The sequence below is a fragment of the Eriocheir sinensis genome, chromosome 17 (assembly GCF_024679095.1).
Source record: "Eriocheir sinensis breed Jianghai 21 chromosome 17, ASM2467909v1, whole genome shotgun sequence".
NCBI lineage: Eukaryota > Metazoa > Arthropoda > Malacostraca > Decapoda > Varunidae > Eriocheir > Eriocheir sinensis.
Window position 1 is genome coordinate 13,753,307 of NC_066525.1, and position 18,244 is coordinate 13,771,550.

Here is an 18,244-nt window from a genome sequence, read left to right on the forward strand (position 1 = left end):
GTTATAGGGTTAGAGGAGACAGATTTTGGGTCGGAAATCGGAAAACATAAGAAACTGTGTACGACAATTGGCAACGTTGATCCAAAGTATTATTCTCCTTATACGAAATCTCCATCGTCATCTCCCGCTCTGTCTTGTACGTGACTTGCCTTTCAATAAGGAAAAAAAAAGTCAACACGAGGTCCTCCCTGTACAGTGGATAAAGCTTCGGATTTCATAGACACACACGTCCGTCCGAAATATTCATTCCCTTATACGAAATCTCCATCGTCATCTCCCACTCTCTTTTGTACGTGACTTGCCTTTCATTGCGGGGGAAAAAGCCGTCAACACGAGATCCTTTTAATATATAGTGGACAAAGTTTTCAATCTCACAGACTCACACACTTCAATCTGAAATCTATATACGAAATCTCCATCCTCATTTCCCACTCTCTTTTGTACGTGACTTGCCTTTCATGGCGGTAAAAAAAAGTCTTCACACGAGGTCCTCCCAGTACAGTGGATAAAGTTTTCAATCTCACAGACTCACACACTTCAATCTGAAATCTATATACGAAATCTCCATCCTCATTTCCCATTCTCTCTTGTACGTGACTTGCCTTTCATTGCGGTAAAAAAAGCCGTCAACACGAGATCCTTTCAGTATATAGTGGATAAAGTTTTGAATCTCACAGACTCACACACTTCAATCTGAAATCTACATCTTATGCGAAATCTCCATCCTCATCTCCTACTCTATCCCGTACGTGACTCGCCTTTCAATAGGGGAAAAAGCAGTCAACACGAGATCCTTCCAATACAGTGGATGAAGTGTTGGATCTCATAGACACACATTCTCTTCTGTAAGCTACAATACCATCTCCAGAGTTTCCATCTCATTCCTCTGTGTGCTCTGTCTTGTACGTGTCTGGCCTTCCGAGACTCGATCTACGTTCTGGCAAAGAGAAGGGAAGCTGGCCTATAGAGTGAGACAGTCTAGAAACTAAGAGAAACATTATATTTGAGTGATAAGTTCGTTGGGTTGGTACACAGGAACGCGTAAGGTAGAGAGGAACATTGCAGTTGTGGGTAATGACCGTTACGAGTCCAGCACGTGATCAGGTCGGGGTGAATTTCGTTACATTAAGAGTGCCAGACACCACCCTGAGTAATACATTAGAGTTTTGATTTTTGCCATGGTGGTCATATGTTTTGAAAGTGGAGAGAGAGAGAGAGAGAGAGAGAGAGAGAGACAGACCGACAGACATGAAAAAAGAAAGAGAGAAAGAAATATGTTGTTGATTTGCAAAGTATCTTCCTCTTTGAAGAAAAAATATATGCATATGCATCTTGGAGCCACCTGGAAGAGAAAATACAAGGCATGAAGAAGAATCGAGATATTGGAAGCCTTTATCATCAGGAAGACGGGATGGGGCGGCGGGCAGGAGGGGCGGGGCGGGGCGGGGCGGAGCGGAGCGGTGGGCAGGAAGAGCATGACACGGGTTCGCAGGCAGGTGGAGGAAGGGCGGTGAGGCGGAACGGAAGCCAGTCTCCAGAACGGGGCACCTGCGGCTCTGCATCACCGGTGGACGAGATAAAGGTGCCTGGAATGAGCATGTCGAGGAATGGTTTGTACAGTGAGGTCAAGGGTGAGGAAGCTCTATAGTAAACTGAGATTATAGAAGAGAAGAGATATATACAAGAGGAATCAGATTGTCGAAGAGTAGCATATACACGGAGGTCAAGGATAAGATAGCTTTATAGAGTAACAATAGATATAACAATGGAAATGTTTGGAAGAAAAAGATTGAGCTATTGATCTGCTAGACTAAATTAGGTCAAGCTTTATCGATTAGCCTATAGAGTAAGATAGTCTATAGAAATTAAGAGAAACATTATATATGAGTGAGGGCAGAGTACTGAATTAGGTAGCTTTTGATGTTTCGTTAATTAAAATAAAGCCGTCCAGAAATGATGCGATGTTTTTGAGTCTATTGATGACCAGTTCGTTGGGTAGGTAAACAGCAGTACTCGAAGGGAGATAAGCAAGTGAAAGTGAATAGATGAATAGTGATCGGTGCAAGGAGGAATTAATGTGGAGAATAAGATAAGAAATAATACGCCCCCCGCCTCCACCTCACTCCTCGACCCTCACATTCACCTACATCATCTCCCCTTCTTTCCTCTCCCCTTTACTGCCATTACGTTTTACCCCCTCTTCTCCCTTGCTTCTATTCGTTCCCCATTTCCTCCTCTACTCCTCACTTCCCCTCTCCTCGTTCCTTACCTTTAGCAACTTCCCTTCCCATACGTGTGTACAAATTAACAGGTAAACAGTTACGGTGAGAAGGAGGATCTAATATAGAGAATGAGATTAAAATTTGAAGACCGGAATATTTAAATGAATGAACGGAAATGCATGCACGTCGGAATGGTTGTGATGCATGACGAATAAAGAGTACATGCATAGATTTGATGAACCATGCCAACAAAAATTCAGCTGATAAAAAAAAGGTATACCTCAATGAACATGGCCATGGAGGGTTGCAGAGAAGAATGACAACTATAAAAAATGTAAAACAGCGAGGGAGTTGTTGTTTTTTCGCTACCGGGGAGAGAGAGAGAGAGAGAGAGAGAGAGAGAGAGAGAGAGAGAGAGATGAAGAGAGGCTGCAAGAGATGGTGAGAGGTACGGATTTTAGCCCCAGCCAGTCTAGGTAACAACACTACAATATGCACGACGCCCCACTCCCCTTCCCCTCATATCGCCCCCTTCCCCCATCACACGGCACTCCCCCCCTTCCCTTCCCCTCACATGTCACCCTTCCCCCCTTCCCATCCCATCACACGGCACCCTTCCCCCCTCCCTTCCCATCCCCACATGCGACCTCCATCCTCCCCCCCTCCTTCCACCCTCCGCCCCCCCAGCATCTCATAAAGGCGCCCCCATTGAAGGGAGGCGAACGAAGGCCGTCGATCGCCTCAGCTCACGCTTTGGGCCTAAAAGGTGTTGGAATCGTTTCGGGAAAGTGTTGAACCCCTTTCGGAAAACATTCTCTTTACGCGGGATAAGGAATATTTATTGGTCGATATACCGCGCCACCTGTTTTGTTTTTGTTTTTCTTCTGAAGGGATGCAAGATACTTTTATTCATCAGTTTTAAATCGTATAACTTGAGAACGTGTGTGTGTGTGTGTGTGTGTGTGTGTGTGTGTGTGTTTCCTCTCACTGTCGGTATCGTGTGTAAGTTTTTTTTTCAAAGTTGTTTTTTTCCTTTCTAAATGGTTGTAGGAACTTTTTATGCTATTTCCGTGTAAACTCGAGAAGGTATCCGCCAGTACGTGTGTGTGTGTGTGTGTGTGTGTGTGTGTGTGTGTGTGTGTGTGTGTGTGTGTGTGTGTGTGTGTGTGTGTGTGTGTAACATATTCCTCCTCACTATCCTCTTATGAATACTTTTTTGGGGGGGTTTCTCTACCTCACTTCCCTGCTGGCTCCTCCCTCGCTCCCTTTTCTCCCCTTCACTCCCCTACCAGCACCCATCATGTCCCTGCCCACTCTCCCTTCCTTGCCCCTGTAGCTCCCCTGTGCCTCCCCCTCACCCCTCGACCCTCACATTTACCTACACCATCTCCCCTTCTTTCCTCTCCCCTTTACTGCCCTTACATTCCATCCTCTCCTCTCCTTTGCTGCTATTCCTGCCCCATTTCCTCATCTACTCCTCACTTCCCCTTTCCTCGTCCCTTACCTTTAGCAACTTCCCTTTCCTTTCTTCCCCAGTTCCATTTCTCCCTTCTCTCTCTCTCTCTCTCTCTCTCTCTCTCTCTCTCTCTCTCTCTCTCTCTCTCTCTCTCTCTCTCTCTCTCTCTCTCTCTCTCTCTCTCTCTCTCTCTCTCTCTCTCTCTCTCTCTCTCTCTCTCTCTCTCTCTCTCTCTCTCTCTCTCTCTCTCTCTCTCTCTCTCTCTCTCTCTCTCTCTCTCTCTCTCTCTCTCTCTCTCTCTCTATTCGTCCCCCTGTACCTCTTCTTCCTTATTTTCCCCTCCTATCTCTCCGTTCCCCTCCTCTTCACCAGTGCTTCCCCTCTCTTTTCCTCCCCTCTACGTCCTTTTTATTCGTTTTTCCAGTGCCTCTTTTTCCCTTATTTTCCCTTACTGTCTTTCCGTCCCCTCTTTTCATTTCCCTTCACATCATCTCCCTTTTCCTCCCCTCTCGCATTCCTTTTTATTCGTTCCCCAGTGCCTCTTCTACCCCTCTTGCCCTCTTCCAGCCCCCTCTCCCCGCCCCACCCCTACCCCCTCCCCCCGCCCCCGCCCCACCTCTACCCCCTCCCCCCGCCCCCGCCCCCCTCCTCGTCAGGCCCCTCACGTAATATTACCTCCATAAAAATGCCGACACACCAACACGCCCCGCCGCCCGTGCACAGCCTCGCACCGCCACGCTTCCCGCAGTTCAGAGACACAGCATGTACACAGCGAGAGGAAGGTCTGGGGGGCAGGGAAGAGGGGGGAGAGGCATCAACTCGGAGACACAGCATATACACAGCGAGAGGAAGGTGTGGGGGGCAGGGAAGTGGAGGGAGAGACATCAACTACTCTCCTTATCTCTCAGCTCCTTCCCCATCTCCATATCCTTACCCCTGTCGGTTTCTGGAGACGTCAACTATGCTCTGTACCTTCTCTCTTCGTCCCTAGCTCAGATTCGGCCCAGCACACACACGAGAGAGGAAAGAGGGGAGGGGAGAGGCGTCAGCTATTCCACCCGTCTTTCAACTCCTGCCCCATCTCCCTATCCTTACCCCTATTGGCTTCTGGAGACGGATGTACCTTCCCCCTTCGTCCCTAGCACAGACTCGACACAGTAGACACACAGAGGGAGGCGGGAGGAGGATAGAGGCGTCAGCTACTCCCTCTTATCTCTCAGCTCCTGCCCCACCTCCATATCCATACCTTATTGGGCCCTGGAGACGTCACTTACTATCTCTGCCTTCCCTTCTGTTAGCTGCACTCGTCTCCTTAGCCTTACGTATCCCTGCTTCTGTTCCTGCGTCTGGTAACAAAGGGACTGAAGCTGCTGTTTAGTGTATTTACTAAGAATGCCATAAAGGAGTAGGTTTGTAATATGTATCGTGTGTTGTGTCTGCAAACCAAGGATGAGCTAAATATTTATAATTGTTGAATGTTTTTTTTTCTTTGTTTTGTTTTTGTTTTTGTACTGAAGAACCACAAATACGGTATTACTTGACATTCTTAGCTCGGATGAAATGAGTTCTTTTCGAAGGATTGTACTTGAGTGAAGGACATTGTGACTACTACAGGATTAAAACGGATGATTTTGTGGGGTGGATTACCTTTTCTTTTACTAATAATTAAGGTCGAGCATCCCAGCAGCCTATTGGCGAGGGGAAAAAATAAAAGAAATAAACAAAAGAACAGACCCACGTCCCCACCAAGCCACTCTTAATGTGAGCCGTCCCCCTTAGTTATTGTGATGCGAGGAAGGACAGGACAAACAGACAGAGAGAGAGAGAGAGAGAGAGAGAGAGAGAGAGAGATGAGACACACACACACACACACACACACACACACACACACACACACACACACACACACATAGCATCTACATTGCCCCCACAACCCCCACTGCCCCTAGCCTCTCCCCCTCTTCATTCCCACACGCATCACTAACCTTCCCTCCTCCTCCTCTTCGTCAGGTCCGGCTGTCCCGCCAGTACCGCGTCACGGGCATCCCCTGCCTCGTGCTCGTCGACAGCCGCAGCGGCCACGTCCTCACCCGGGCGGGCCGCGAGAAGGTGACCAGCGACCCTGAAGGACACCACTTTCCCTGGCGGCCGAGAACTGTGGGCGACATCCTGGCCTCCGCCCGCCTTGTAGACCCCCAGGGACAGGAAGTGGCCCACGACACCATCAAGAACGCCTACAAAGGATTGTACTTCTCTGCTCATTGGGTAAGACTAAACGGATACAAAGTTATTCACTTATTAGGAACTCACAACACGGTTTCCGAAACAAAAGATCCTGCTTGTCAAACCTACTGACCTTTCATATTGACGTTTTCTTACTTTATGACGTAACCGAATCCTTGGGCATTGTTTATATGAATTTTCAAAAGGGCGTCCGATAAAGTTCCACATCATAATTCACCTTACAGAATCAAACAACCAGGTATTGGAGGGTAAAGTACACAAATGGATCGCAAATTGAGTGAGCAACAGACAACAAAGGGATTTCACTAATACCGCTCAGAGCTCTGTTCTTAGACCAGTACTGTTCGTAATTTCCATCAATGACATCAACACTGGATTCACACACGCACACACACACACACACACACACACACACACACACACACACACACACAGAGAGAGAGAGAGAGAGAGAGAGAGAGAGAGAGAGAGAGAGAGAGAGAGAGAGAGAGAGAGAGAGAGAGAAGCCGGAAACCACAGCATATGATTAGGGTGTTCACCTTTACAGTTTGACATGCAACACTTACTTGACATTTCCTTCTGAACGTTTTGCCTCTTGCTTTGTTACCTGGGAGCCGGCCGTCGTTGTGTAGTGAGTGTGTGATCCACTCAGGAAATTCGTTCTCAGTAAATGGCCTTCGATACACATTCTAACCCTCTTCTCACGACTACTGTTTATGTTTTGCCGCGTAGTATTTTCCTTATATTAAGTATGATTAAATTGATTATTATCGTTCGTGTATTAGTAGTCTCTTTTGGCCACTTAATTTAGCTTACTTCTTTTGACTTTTATTGGAAAAGCGCTTAGCAGGCTTTTGTTTTTTTTATTTGTTTTATATTTTTGCGGTTTAGCTGCTTTCTTTACCGTAAAAAAAAAAAAAAACAGCAGTAGTAGTAGTAGTTGTAGTAGTAGTATATCTTGTTCATATTGTAATGGAGTTGTTGTGTTGTTGAAGCTTTGTATGAATTAAAAGAAGATATAAAAACCTCGAGAAACAAAAGAATAAGGAAAAGAAGAAAAAAAACGGAGTAGAAAGCGCAGAGAAAAAAAGGAATAGGAAGGCCATTAAAAGAAAGAAGCTAGACAGGAAGACAATTATAAATAATGGAGAAGAGAGAGAGGAAGAGGAGGAGGAGCAGGGAATAAAAAACTACACAGGAATATGAGCAAGGAGGAGAAAAATTAAGTAGAAAAGAATGAAAAGGAAGAAGGGACTGAGGAGCGGATAAGAAAAGAAAAGGAAAACAATATGAGCAAGGAGGAGAAAAAATAGAAGATGGAAAGAAGAAGATAATGAAGAAGGAGAAGAAGAAGATAATGAAGAAGGAGAAGAAGAAGATAATGAAGACGAGGAAGATAAGGGGACAGAGGAATGATTAAGAGAGAAGGAAAAGGAAAACAAACTGGATCACTTATCAACGTCTCAATAACCGACAGTGTAAGCAAGACGAGGCTGCCCCGACGAAGACTCTTGTGTGGTGTTTGTGTTGCTCCTCGAGTGTCACCTGTGTGTGTGTGTGTGTGTGTGTGTGTGTGTGTGTGTGTGTGTGTGTGTGTGTGTGTTTAGCTGATATATTTGTAACTAATGCCCGCTGAAAATGTGAAGGAGGTGAAAATATAATAGCAGTGTGAGAAAGAGAAGAAGAAGAAGCAGAAGAAGAAGAAGAAGAAGAAGAAGAAGAAGAAGAAGAAGAAGAAGAAGAAGAAGAAGAAAAAGAGGAAGAAGACGAAGAAGAAGGAGAAGAAGAAGAAACTAAGTAGGAGAAAAGAAGAAAGTAATACAAACTTATTTAACAACAACAATCAACACCAAAAAAAAAAAAAAAGAGATTTTGAGCATTTTCAGGGATAGTTTTATGACCCTGGTGATAGCTTGACCCTCCTTCTGTGCCATGAACCAAAAAAACACTTACCAGAACCCGACTGACCTCCTTTTTTGGCCTTTGTAGATAGTTGACGTGTGCGGCGGGAGCGTCTGAGAAAACCAACCTGTTTAATCCGGCCGCTATTTAAGGCACAACACAAACAGTCCCCAGCGCCTTTATAAACGAGTCTGACCTTATCTAAGAGGCGGAGAGGCGTCGAGCCCAGAAGAGAGGCAGCCGCTGACAGGCCACTTAAAGAACACAATAGAAGCGAGAGAAACGTAAGCGGCTCTTTAGGGCGTCTCAGACTAACCTGACCTTCGACCTTTACACACCGACGCGGCAACACTCACATAAGAGAGAGAGAGAGAGAGAGAGAGAGAGAGAGAGAGAGAGAGAGAGAGAGAGAGAGAGAGAGAGAGAGAGGGGGGGGGGGGGGAGGTGAAGGGCCGTGACGGAGAAGGTATTGGTTTATCGGTTGAGAGTAAAGGTTGTTGATGAGCACTCAAGCAAGGAAAGGCGACCCGTACACTTGAATATTTCTGACGATCATAATAAGAATGACGATAATACGAAGAATGTCAATGATACTACTACTACTACTACTACTACTACTACTACTACTAACTACTAACTACTACTACTTCTACCACCACTATTTCCACTACAATTTTTTTATTTCTGTATTATTGCTGTGATAGATAGAGTGACTTTTAAAAGCATAGATTTTGCACAACTGAAGTCGGGATTTTGCAGTGTATAAATAAATTCTAAATTGGGTTGAAAATTAAGTAAAGTATATGATAATTAAGCTCATCGGATTTTTTCTCATAGGTATGTTAAATAATGGGCAATAACAGTAAAGAGTTTAGTAGTAGTAGTAGTAGTAGTAGTGGTGGGGAAGGTAGTAAGTGTAGCAGTAGCGGAATTCACATAGGTATAAGTTTCTCTCTCTCTCTCTCTCTCTCTCTCTCAAGCTTTTTCTAACTACTATACAGTTTTCTCTCCCTGTGTGTGTGTGTGTGTGTGTGTGTGTGTGTGTGTGTGTGTGTGTGTGTTTCCTCTGATGAAATGGTCCACTGAGGGATTCTACTTTGTCATCCAGTCTTTATACTCTCATATTAATCCCAACACTCCTCCTCCTCCTCCTCCTCCTGCTCCTCCTCTCTGGTCTCATTCTCTTAGTCACCATCAGCTTCATCATACTCATTTACCAGAGAAGAATTCATTACTAGACCCCTCCTCTCTCTCTCTCTCTCTCTCTCTCTCTCTCTCTCTCTCTCTCTCTCTCTCTCTCTCTCTCTCTCTCTCTCTCTCTTATTAAGGTCATTTTACTTGCATTTGTCTTTTTTGTATGTGATAGTTGCTCATGTATCTTCCATTTTCTGTTACTTTCTCTTTTTTATTTGATTCCGTTTTCTCTCTCTCTCTCTCTCTCTCTCTCTCTCTCTCTCTCTCTCTCTCTCTCTCTCTCTCTCTCTCTCTCTCTCTCTCTCTCTCTCAAGTTGTAATCTATCACGCCAAATGTCTCTTGTGCCCTTGTTTAGTTTCCCTTCTCGTGTTCGTCTCTCTCTCTCTCTCTCTCTCTCTCTCTCTCTCTCTCTCTCTCTCTCTCTCTCTCTCTCTCTCATCAATCACAGTTTCTTGTCCGTTTGTCTTTTGTCGCGTCCTGTTTGTTTTTCTCTTTCTTGTTTTTGTTTGGAATATCATTTTCTTGTCTGTCTGTATGTCTCCTGGCGTTGTTTTTTATGAGTATATCTGTCTGGGTTTGTCTCATTGTTTGTTTGTTGCTTCTTTGCCTGTTTGCTTGTTTCTGTAAGTTTTTTTTTTTCTCAGTCTGTTTGCCTCTGTTTGTATGCCAATGTCTGTTCTGTCATTCCGTCTTTTATTGTCTGTCTATCTGTTTGTCTGCATATCTGTCGGTTTGTTCAAGTGTCTATATATCTGGCTGCCTGTCAATCGTTCTCTCGCCCTGTCTGTTTGTCTGTCTATTGCTCTAGCTATCTCTATTATCTCATCTCTATCTATTTATCTATCTATCTCATACACATACTCGCTCACTTTCACACACACACACACACACACACACACACACTGCAACATGACTCTTACATATATTTAATTTATTGCAATTTTACCCGTAACACTCGGCGCGGAAAGTTGCCGGATGGCCTCGCGGAATACAAATTTTACGTGGGGAATAAATTACTTAACACGGGGGCATTGTAGCTGAGGAACACGATATACGGGAGGGTTTTTAAAGGGCGTTGTGTGAGGGATTGGCTCGGATTCGCATTACAGGGAGAGGGAGGAAGGTATAATGCAATGAGGTAACAATAGAAGAGGCGGGTGGATGGATGTAGATGCGGAAGGAGAGTAAGGATGAAGGGAGCCAGATTAGAATTACAAGGAGGAGGAGAACTTCGTATTGTATTGTCAAGCAAGGAAAGACGGGGAAGAAAGGGCTAGGATTATGAAGCACTGATAGAACGAGATGAAGGAGCCAGTAAGCTTGGTTGTGTTGTGAGTGTTGTGTCAATGTTAAATGTTAAAACCTTCGCCTGTTTCATCCCGGTAATATGCTCAAAGGGAAATCCTAGTGCCCAGGTATACGGTTGAGCCATCAGGAGAACAGGTGAAGCTGGTAGGATGGTTTGCATGTTCTCTCGTAAATCTCCCTTCATGTCATTTATCCCGCTGGCCTCTTGATGGTTGTAATGGTTGTGTTTCCTTCTCCGAACAGTGGGAGGAGGGACTCGATAGGATGGGTTTTGTCGCCAGTGTTCTCCCGCCCACATTCTTCCTCCCGCTGGCGTGTTAGTGATCCTAATGGTGTGTTTTTGTCTCTCCGCATGTCCAGTGTCCGCCCTGCAAAGCCTTCACGCCCCAGCTGGTCGCCGCCTACGGGAAGATGAAGAAGAAAGAAGAGAACTTTCACATGATCTTCATCAGTTCAGACAGGCAAGTGGCTCCGGGCAAATGTTACTTTTTATTATGTTTTATACTCTTATTATTATGAGGCGAATCAGGTAGACAGGGAGGAGTGGGGACACTATAAACTGCTTGTCCAACTGCCTCTAAACACCTGAGACGCCGAGAAAGAGAACATAAAAGGGAGAGTGCTGAGATAGAAGGAGAAAGAGGACGAAAGAATATAGATTTTTTTTTATTTTTTAAGTTAGCTATTTAGTTATTTACTGTCTTTTCAATCTTCGTTTTCAGGGTGCAGTGTATGGGTAACGTTCTAGTATGGTGCTTAAAAAGAGAGATTGTTTTAAAATATATCACGGTACTACACAGAATGAAGTCTGCAGGATAGCTTATGCAAACATGATGATTGTGGTGTCTTTTAATTAATCAGCCACTCTTAAACTTTAATTGCACGAACGATTTATCACGCTCACACCTAATTAGCAGTGATTAAATATGCGGACCGTGTTAACGACTTTAATTAAATTGTGATGAAGAAGGATTTTGTGAATTGAATTTCATGTATTTTAGAATTGAACATACAGATTAAGTGAATAACAATTAGAACAACGCAGAAGGAGTGAAAATGTCCTGACTGTGAGGAGGTATTGAGACTCACCTTATAGTCGCATATGTGAAGGTCGTGAACTGTATGGAATGAATCTAGTCGCATTCATGAAGGTTGAAGTATATTGAAGGCATGTAGTCGCATCTGTGAAGTTTTATTATGAAGTGGAAGGATTTAGTCGTGCTTGTAAAGGTTTTGGCGTGTTTAAATGGAGTTTATAGCATATGTTAAGGTTTTATTATTTAGTTTGAGTCTGTATATAGGTGTGAGGAATAGGTAGTAAACATGAGTGCTTCCTAAAATAACGATACAATTAAGTAATACCTTGTAAGAGTTGAGTTTGGAAGTTGAGAGAGAGAGAGAGAGAGAGAGAGAGAGAGAGAGTCTAATCAGTGTAGGCCCCGCTAACGCCCCTGTGTGTCCCTGCAGGAGCGAGGAGTCGTGGCGGACGTACCACAACAGCATGCCGTGGCTTAGCCTGGCATGGGAGGAGAAGGAGGCGCGGCACGAGCTGGCCAGCAGCCTCGAGGTGAAGGGCATCCCGACCCTGGTGGTGCTGGACCCCGACAACTCCGTCATCACCACCGACGGGCGATCCCAGTTCTCCGACGACCCCACGCTGGAGGTGAGTGGAGGGGGGGGGGGAGTGAATGTGGGTGTAAGTGTGGGTGGGTATGAGTGTGGGGAGTGAGGGGGGAGGAGTAGGTAGGTGGGTGTAATTGTGAGTGTGGGGGGGGTAAATGTGTGTGTGTGTGTGTGTGTGTGTGTGTGTGTTGATGGATGGATAAGTTGTAAAAATGTACGAGAGAGAGAGAGAGAGAGAGAGAGACTTGACTCGTGAAACCGCTTCTTCCCGGTGAAAAATTAATCCCCAAAAGAATGGAATATTTCTGAGAAGTCGCAAGAAAGTTGAAGTCGATGAGAAAGTGTGAGAGACAGAACTTGGAAGATTACTGAAGAGAAGGGAGTGTGTGAGGCGGCGAGAGAGAGAGAGAGAGAGAGAGAGAATATCGGAGGAAAGAAACCGTGAATGGCACACACAGAGGGGCTTAAAATTTAACTTACGATCAAAAGAGAAAAGAAAAAGAAGTTGCCGCAGAATTTGAAGGACTTTCCGACGTAGATGCGTGAAAAAATTGCGTTTGTGGATGTGAATGAGACGTGATGTGTGTGTGTGTGTGTGAATAAGTAAGTGTAGGTGTGTTGTGTATGTGGATGAGTAAGTGTAGGTGTGTTGTGTATGTGGATGAGTAAGTGTAGGTGTGTTGTGTGTGTGGATGAGTAAGTGTAGGTGTATTGTGTGTGTGGATGAGTAAGTGTAGGTGTATTGTGAGTGTGGACGTGTATATATATTTTTTTACGGTAAAGAAAACAGCTCAAAGGCATTAAACAAAGGAAAAACAAAGAAAAAAGTCCCTCTAATCGCTGTTCCTGGAAAAGCAAACAAAATGAGTGGACAGAAGAGAGGAGTAGATGTATCGCTCTGTGTGGATGAGTAAGAGAATGTGTCGTGTGTTAAGTATGTGCCGTCACGTGCTGATAAGTGAGTGGATGAATGTGGATAAATAAGTGTAGACGTATTTTGTGTGTTGATGTATGTGTTGTCGTGTGTCGTGTGTTAAGTGTCATGTGTTGATAAGTGAGTGGATGAGTGTGGATAAATAAGTGTAGATGTATTTTGTGTGTTGATGTATGTGTTGTCGTGTGTTAAGCATGTGTTGTTGTGTGTTGCAGAGATTTCCGTGGCGGCCTCAGAGCGTGGAGGTGTTGGGGGAGCGACACACACCCAAGCTGCAGGAAAGCCCGTGTCTGGTCCTCTTCACAGGTACGGTATTAACATTATTCTTAGTTTGCTTTACTATTATCATGGCTATTTCTTTGTGTGTTGTTATTGTTCTTAGAGTAGTAGTAGTAGTCGTAGCAGTAGTAGTAGTAGTAGTAGTAGTAGTTCAGAATAATAAATACTAATACGACGTCTAGAGCATGTGGCGTATCTCTTCCTCTCTTCTAACTCTCTCTCACACACGCAGACGGGGACGCGGCCGAGCTGCAGTTTGGTCGCGACGTGCTGCTCCCGGTGGCCGAGGAGTACTTGCTGGAGCACCCCCATCAGGGCGGCCTCACGCTGCACTTCTTCGTCGCCGGGGAGGTCAGTCACTCAGGCATTCTATCAGTCAGTCAGCCAACCGATCTATCATTTACCTATCAGTCCTAATTATCAGTCAGCCAGTCATTCAGTCAGTCATTTAGTTGGTCAGTAAGTCAGTCGGTCAGCCAGTCAGTCACTCATGCAGTCACACAGTTGATCAATAAGTCATCAATCAGCCACTCATTCATTCATTCACTTAGTTAGTCAGTAAGTCACCCAATTAGCCATTCATTCATTCAATCATTTAGTCGATATGGGAGTTAGTTAGATATCCATTTACAATGGGTCGATAGATAGTGAGATAGTTAATTAGTTCGATAGTCAATGATTTAGTTGCCTTGATCATGCTGGATATCACGAGTTCTCGTCTCTCAGGACGAGGTGGCGGACGGCGTAAGGGACTACGCCTGTCTGGAGGATGTGGTGCCGCTCGTGGCCATCCTGGACCTGGCCGAGGGTTGCAAGTTTCTGCTGGAGGAAGGCGTCGAGGTGTCCACCGCCACCGTCCACAACTTCGTCACCAGGTATGTAGTGCCCGACAGCTCACCTCACTCGGGGTTTACATTATTTCTTAAAATCTGTGCTCGTGGTTTACCCTAAATCGTCTTGTATTTTAGCCTGAGCCAAAATTGTAGTAAGCTTTGATTATTCACCAGAAAGAAGCTTTACTGAACCTTAGAAATGGGATGCAATATTGGGCTGCATGCGGTTATACTCTGAATATTGTCATATTTTTACCGTAGTAATAGCAAAGAACTCTCCAGATCTAAGCCAAATAACGCTATATCCAACACCCTACTCAGCACAAGAATATCGTAAAATTAACTTTAAAACAGAAGCATTAATGTTATTCATGTTTTCTTAGATAATATACCAAATTTACTGTTGTTATTTGTATCTTGGATAATTCGCCAAATTTACTGTTGTTATTAATATTTTCCTGGATAATACACTAAGTTAAATCTCCGTTTGTTGTCCAGGTACACCAGCGACAAGCTCAAGGCGCTCCCCATCAGGCCGGGCGCCGCCGAGGCCACCGCCGCCAGCTAACACCGCCCGCGGCCAGAGGGACGGTGCGTGGCTGGAGGGAGCGGCGGTCTTCGTGCGGCGGAGAAAATGGATTTTGACTTTGTTATTACATTAATAATATCCTTGTAAAGGTTCTGTATTACGAAAAAATGCTGGATGAGTGTTGTAGTCTGTACTTAGCGTTGTTTGTGATTATATACCTGATTGCATCATAGATTATTTGTGTTGACGCTGATACGGATATCATTAAGATTTATCGTAAGAAAAAAGATAAAAAAATGTTTTCATGGTTGTTTTTCTCTTGATGAATATTATTTTATTGTACGTATGTGTTTCTGGTGGTTATGATCATGGCCTGTCTGCGGCGTTCCAAGCAAACAGATGATGAAGTTGTGAAGTTGATGTACCCTGCATTGACAGTTTTTATGTTGTCGCGGGGCGGTTCATGCGTCGTATCGGTGTTCCGCGGGTACGATGGTTAAGAGTCTCGACGTGGGCTGAGTTTTGGAGTACTTTTACACACCAGTGTTGAGTGTTATTCAGTGTATCCCGGCAGACGTGCGTACACAAACTATTAAACACCTGCACAAATCGAGAATGAGGGAATCATAATAAAATATAACGCTGCCTGAGTTAAAATAAGGCGATGGAAAGACCTTATAGGCTTTAACACCGATGATGACAACTCGTTTTTGTATATTCTGATATAATTCAAACCACCGTTGTGCTATGACTTACAAAGAATACAGCAGTCCACGCAATATATACTAGTTGAGTATCCATCAGGTACCCCGAGTTTACCATGAATAGAGGTTTGAAATTCACAAGTATAGGACGGTTCCGAAACACGCATCCAGGCCGTCACTTGTTGCGGGGTGCCCATGTTGTGACGTCACGCCGCTGCTCTTGTTTATTTTTGGAACCCGCGAGACGTATGAAGGTATCCGATATTATCTTTAATTATTTTTGCTTATGTATCGTTAAAATAAATGGCGATGGCTGACTCGGCATCAAGCGCGGGAGACGGCGAACAACCAGCAACAGAAGATAACCAGATAATGAAGAAGATAAAGGCTCCAGCGTGAAGGTGAGGCTACTCGTAGGCTAGCAGTGAGCAGGATCGGGGCATTGTAAGCGTCCAAACCAAACTATATTCTCCACAATGATCCGCCATTTCTACTCAAACCAGATACGTAAGAAATTCCCTGTGTGGTTTCCTAAAGTTTCCTCCTTTTTATATCGACGCCAAACACTATAAAAGGAATTTTCGTTATATTTTATGTTTGGTTGGGTAGTTTACAAACCTGCTGTACTGGACTGTAAAACTGGCCCTTAGCGTTGAGGAGAAAACAGCAGTGAGGGTGTGTGTGTGTGTGTGTGTGGGGGGGGGGGGGGGGGGGGAGGAGCTAACCACAGATAAAAGAACAAAGCACAATGGATTAACACAAACATGCGAGAAAAATTACAAGAAAAATTCCAAGGGGTCACCATTCCGAGGGCCACCCAGCCAGCATCATATTTTCGGTCACGGTAATGCACATCCTTGGCACGCCTCCATAAACTTGAACCCGCTCACTGCTCTGTCTGATTTATATCGTGTTGTCTAAGGTGTGTCAGAAAAGTTGATCGATGTTACGAAATGCTTAATGACAAAGGAAGGGTATTCGAGACAGGTTATTATAGAACATTGTATCTGAGAGTATATGATGCGTTGCACGTTTGTTACATTCGTCCTAACGGTGAGTACTGGTTGCCTCACGGTACTGTTGGCAGACTACATGAGTGACGATACCGCTCTGAAGGAAGGTTGTGGTCAGGGACTTATAGAAGGAATGCTGTATTCTCTGCATTAGGATGATTATCCATTTAAAAATCAATACGACTTGGTATCTATATGCATAATCCTGACTTTAATTCGTGGGTTTAATTAACACGAAGCACGTGGTGTTAGGGAACTCTGGTAACTACTGTGTGAACAAGCTTCATCGACTGATATCTTCGGAATGCCGTAGACAGACAGTTTCGAAATTACAGAATGATTTATAGTTATTTAAGGTTTAGTCGACATCGTTCCTGAGTTCAGTTTCTGATGCCACGAGTGAGTTGTCCCGTCGCGGCTGTTCCCGTGCTGGTTACTCCCAGCGGGGTGCCCCGTGAGTCAGCTGGGCGGCGGCGGCGATGAGACGGAGCAGTATAACTATCTTTCCAATTGTTTCCATTATCCCTCCTGTTTCTCCTTCTCCTCTTCTTCCTGCTTCTCCTTCTCCTCCTTTCCTGTTTCTCCTCCTCCTTTTAATCGGTGATGTCCAAAACCGCTTCCTCTATCCGTCTTCTGTGTATATAATTTCATAGTAGTCCGTATCCACTCGTAAACTCATTCTCTCGGTCTTGGGAGACCCCGCCGAGCGCCGCCTGGACCTCTTACTTTTTACGAGTTTACGAGGGTCATGGAAGAGCGAGAGTCAATTTGTCGTGGAGTCCCAGTCACTCAGGTAATTAGAGAGAACTTTGCCCGTGGGAAGTGAATGTAGGAGGAGAGTTTGAAGACAGCTGTCATTGAACTCGCACGGAGAGGAGGGAAGTGGGTGACGAGCGTATTATTGAAGTATTTAGCGTATTTTCATGAGCAAGCTTTATAAGAAATGTGTATACTGTGCTTTGCTTTACCAGTCCACTGTATATTATCAGTCTTTATTAATTAATAGCTTCGTTCATTTATTTTTACCCATTTGTGGAAGGTGTATCTGATTTCTCGAAGACAGACACAGACAGTAGCAACTCCAAAGGATGGCTGTGCAGCAATACCCTGTGAATAGTGATAATGGTAATAAAATGTGAAACTGTAACCTCTTCATTGTTTTGTCTTTATTATTTGGGGTAAAGCTTTTGAAAGGTTAGATGACAGGAGGTTATTACTGAAATTCATCCTTTTTTATTACACAAATGAAGTTACTTGTACTGTAGTTATTTGAAAAGGAAAATCATGATGTGCTGTACATAGCTAAGAAATCACTAAGTGAATAAATTAATAAATGAAAATAATAGTTAAAGAAAACGGTGTGCGGAGGTATCCTTGCACCTTAATATTACACAACTCCTTTGATTCTTTTCTTCGGAGGAAAAAAAAAACATTCATCCTAGAGGCGTGTATTCTTATCTGTATATAATGTGGTTTGATTATTTTTACATTTTTAAAGGCGTTAAAATATAGATTGTAATTAACTGGTTGTTCATTATGTAACCTGTGTTTGTTTGTTTGTGTGTGTGTGTGTGTGTGTGTGTGTGTGTGTGTGTGTGTGTGTGTGTGTGTGTGTGTGTGTGTGTGTGTGTGTTTAACTCACTATCACAGCCTGATCATGAGTTGGACTCGCAATCGCCAGCAAGCACTCTCCCGACAAGAGCAAACTCGTTATACTCGATCTCTGTGTGTGTGTGTGTGTGTGTGTGTGTGTGTGTGTGTGTGTGTGTTTAACTCACTATCACAGCCTGATCATGAGTTGGACTCGCAATCGCAATTCACACACCACACACCCCATTATGTTATGAATAATTGCTCAAGGGGAAACAGTAACCACTCCTTGTCAGAAAAATCCCGGCCCGAGCGGGGCTCGAAGCTCCGCCTCTCAGGCCGCGAGGCCTGGCAGTGCAGAGCTTTTAACCACTAAACTACGGAGCGGGTGTGTCATTCAGTCTCGATAACG

General features: G+C 44.4%; 1 protein-coding gene across 1 annotated transcript; it reads left to right on the forward strand.

Moving 5' to 3' along the window:
* The first annotated feature begins 4,363 nt into the window (after positions 1 to 4,363).
* On the forward strand, positions 4,364 to 17,765 carry LOC127000120 (nucleoredoxin-like). Its single transcript, XM_050863540.1, has 8 exons — positions 4,364 to 4,460; positions 5,540 to 5,943; positions 10,688 to 10,788; positions 11,795 to 11,990; positions 13,100 to 13,190; positions 13,396 to 13,514; positions 13,890 to 14,038; positions 14,495 to 17,765. Exons 1-8 carry the CDS (start codon positions 4,364 to 4,366, stop codon positions 14,562 to 14,564), a joined length of 1,227 nt encoding a protein of 408 aa, XP_050719497.1. The 3' UTR covers positions 14,565 to 17,765.
* Positions 17,766 to 18,244: the final 479 nt, after the last annotated feature.

Coding starts and splice junctions, on each gene's coding strand:
- LOC127000120 (XM_050863540.1), top strand. CDS start 4,364: ATGCCGACACACCAACACGCCCCGCCGCCCGTGCACAGCCTCGCACCG. Junction 4,461..5,539: donor ATGTACACAGCGAGAGGAAG/GTCTGGGGGGCA, acceptor GATGAGACACAC/ACACACACACACACACACAC. Junction 13,191..13,395: donor GTGTCTGGTCCTCTTCACAG/GTACGGTATTAA, acceptor TCACACACGCAG/ACGGGGACGCGGCCGAGCTG.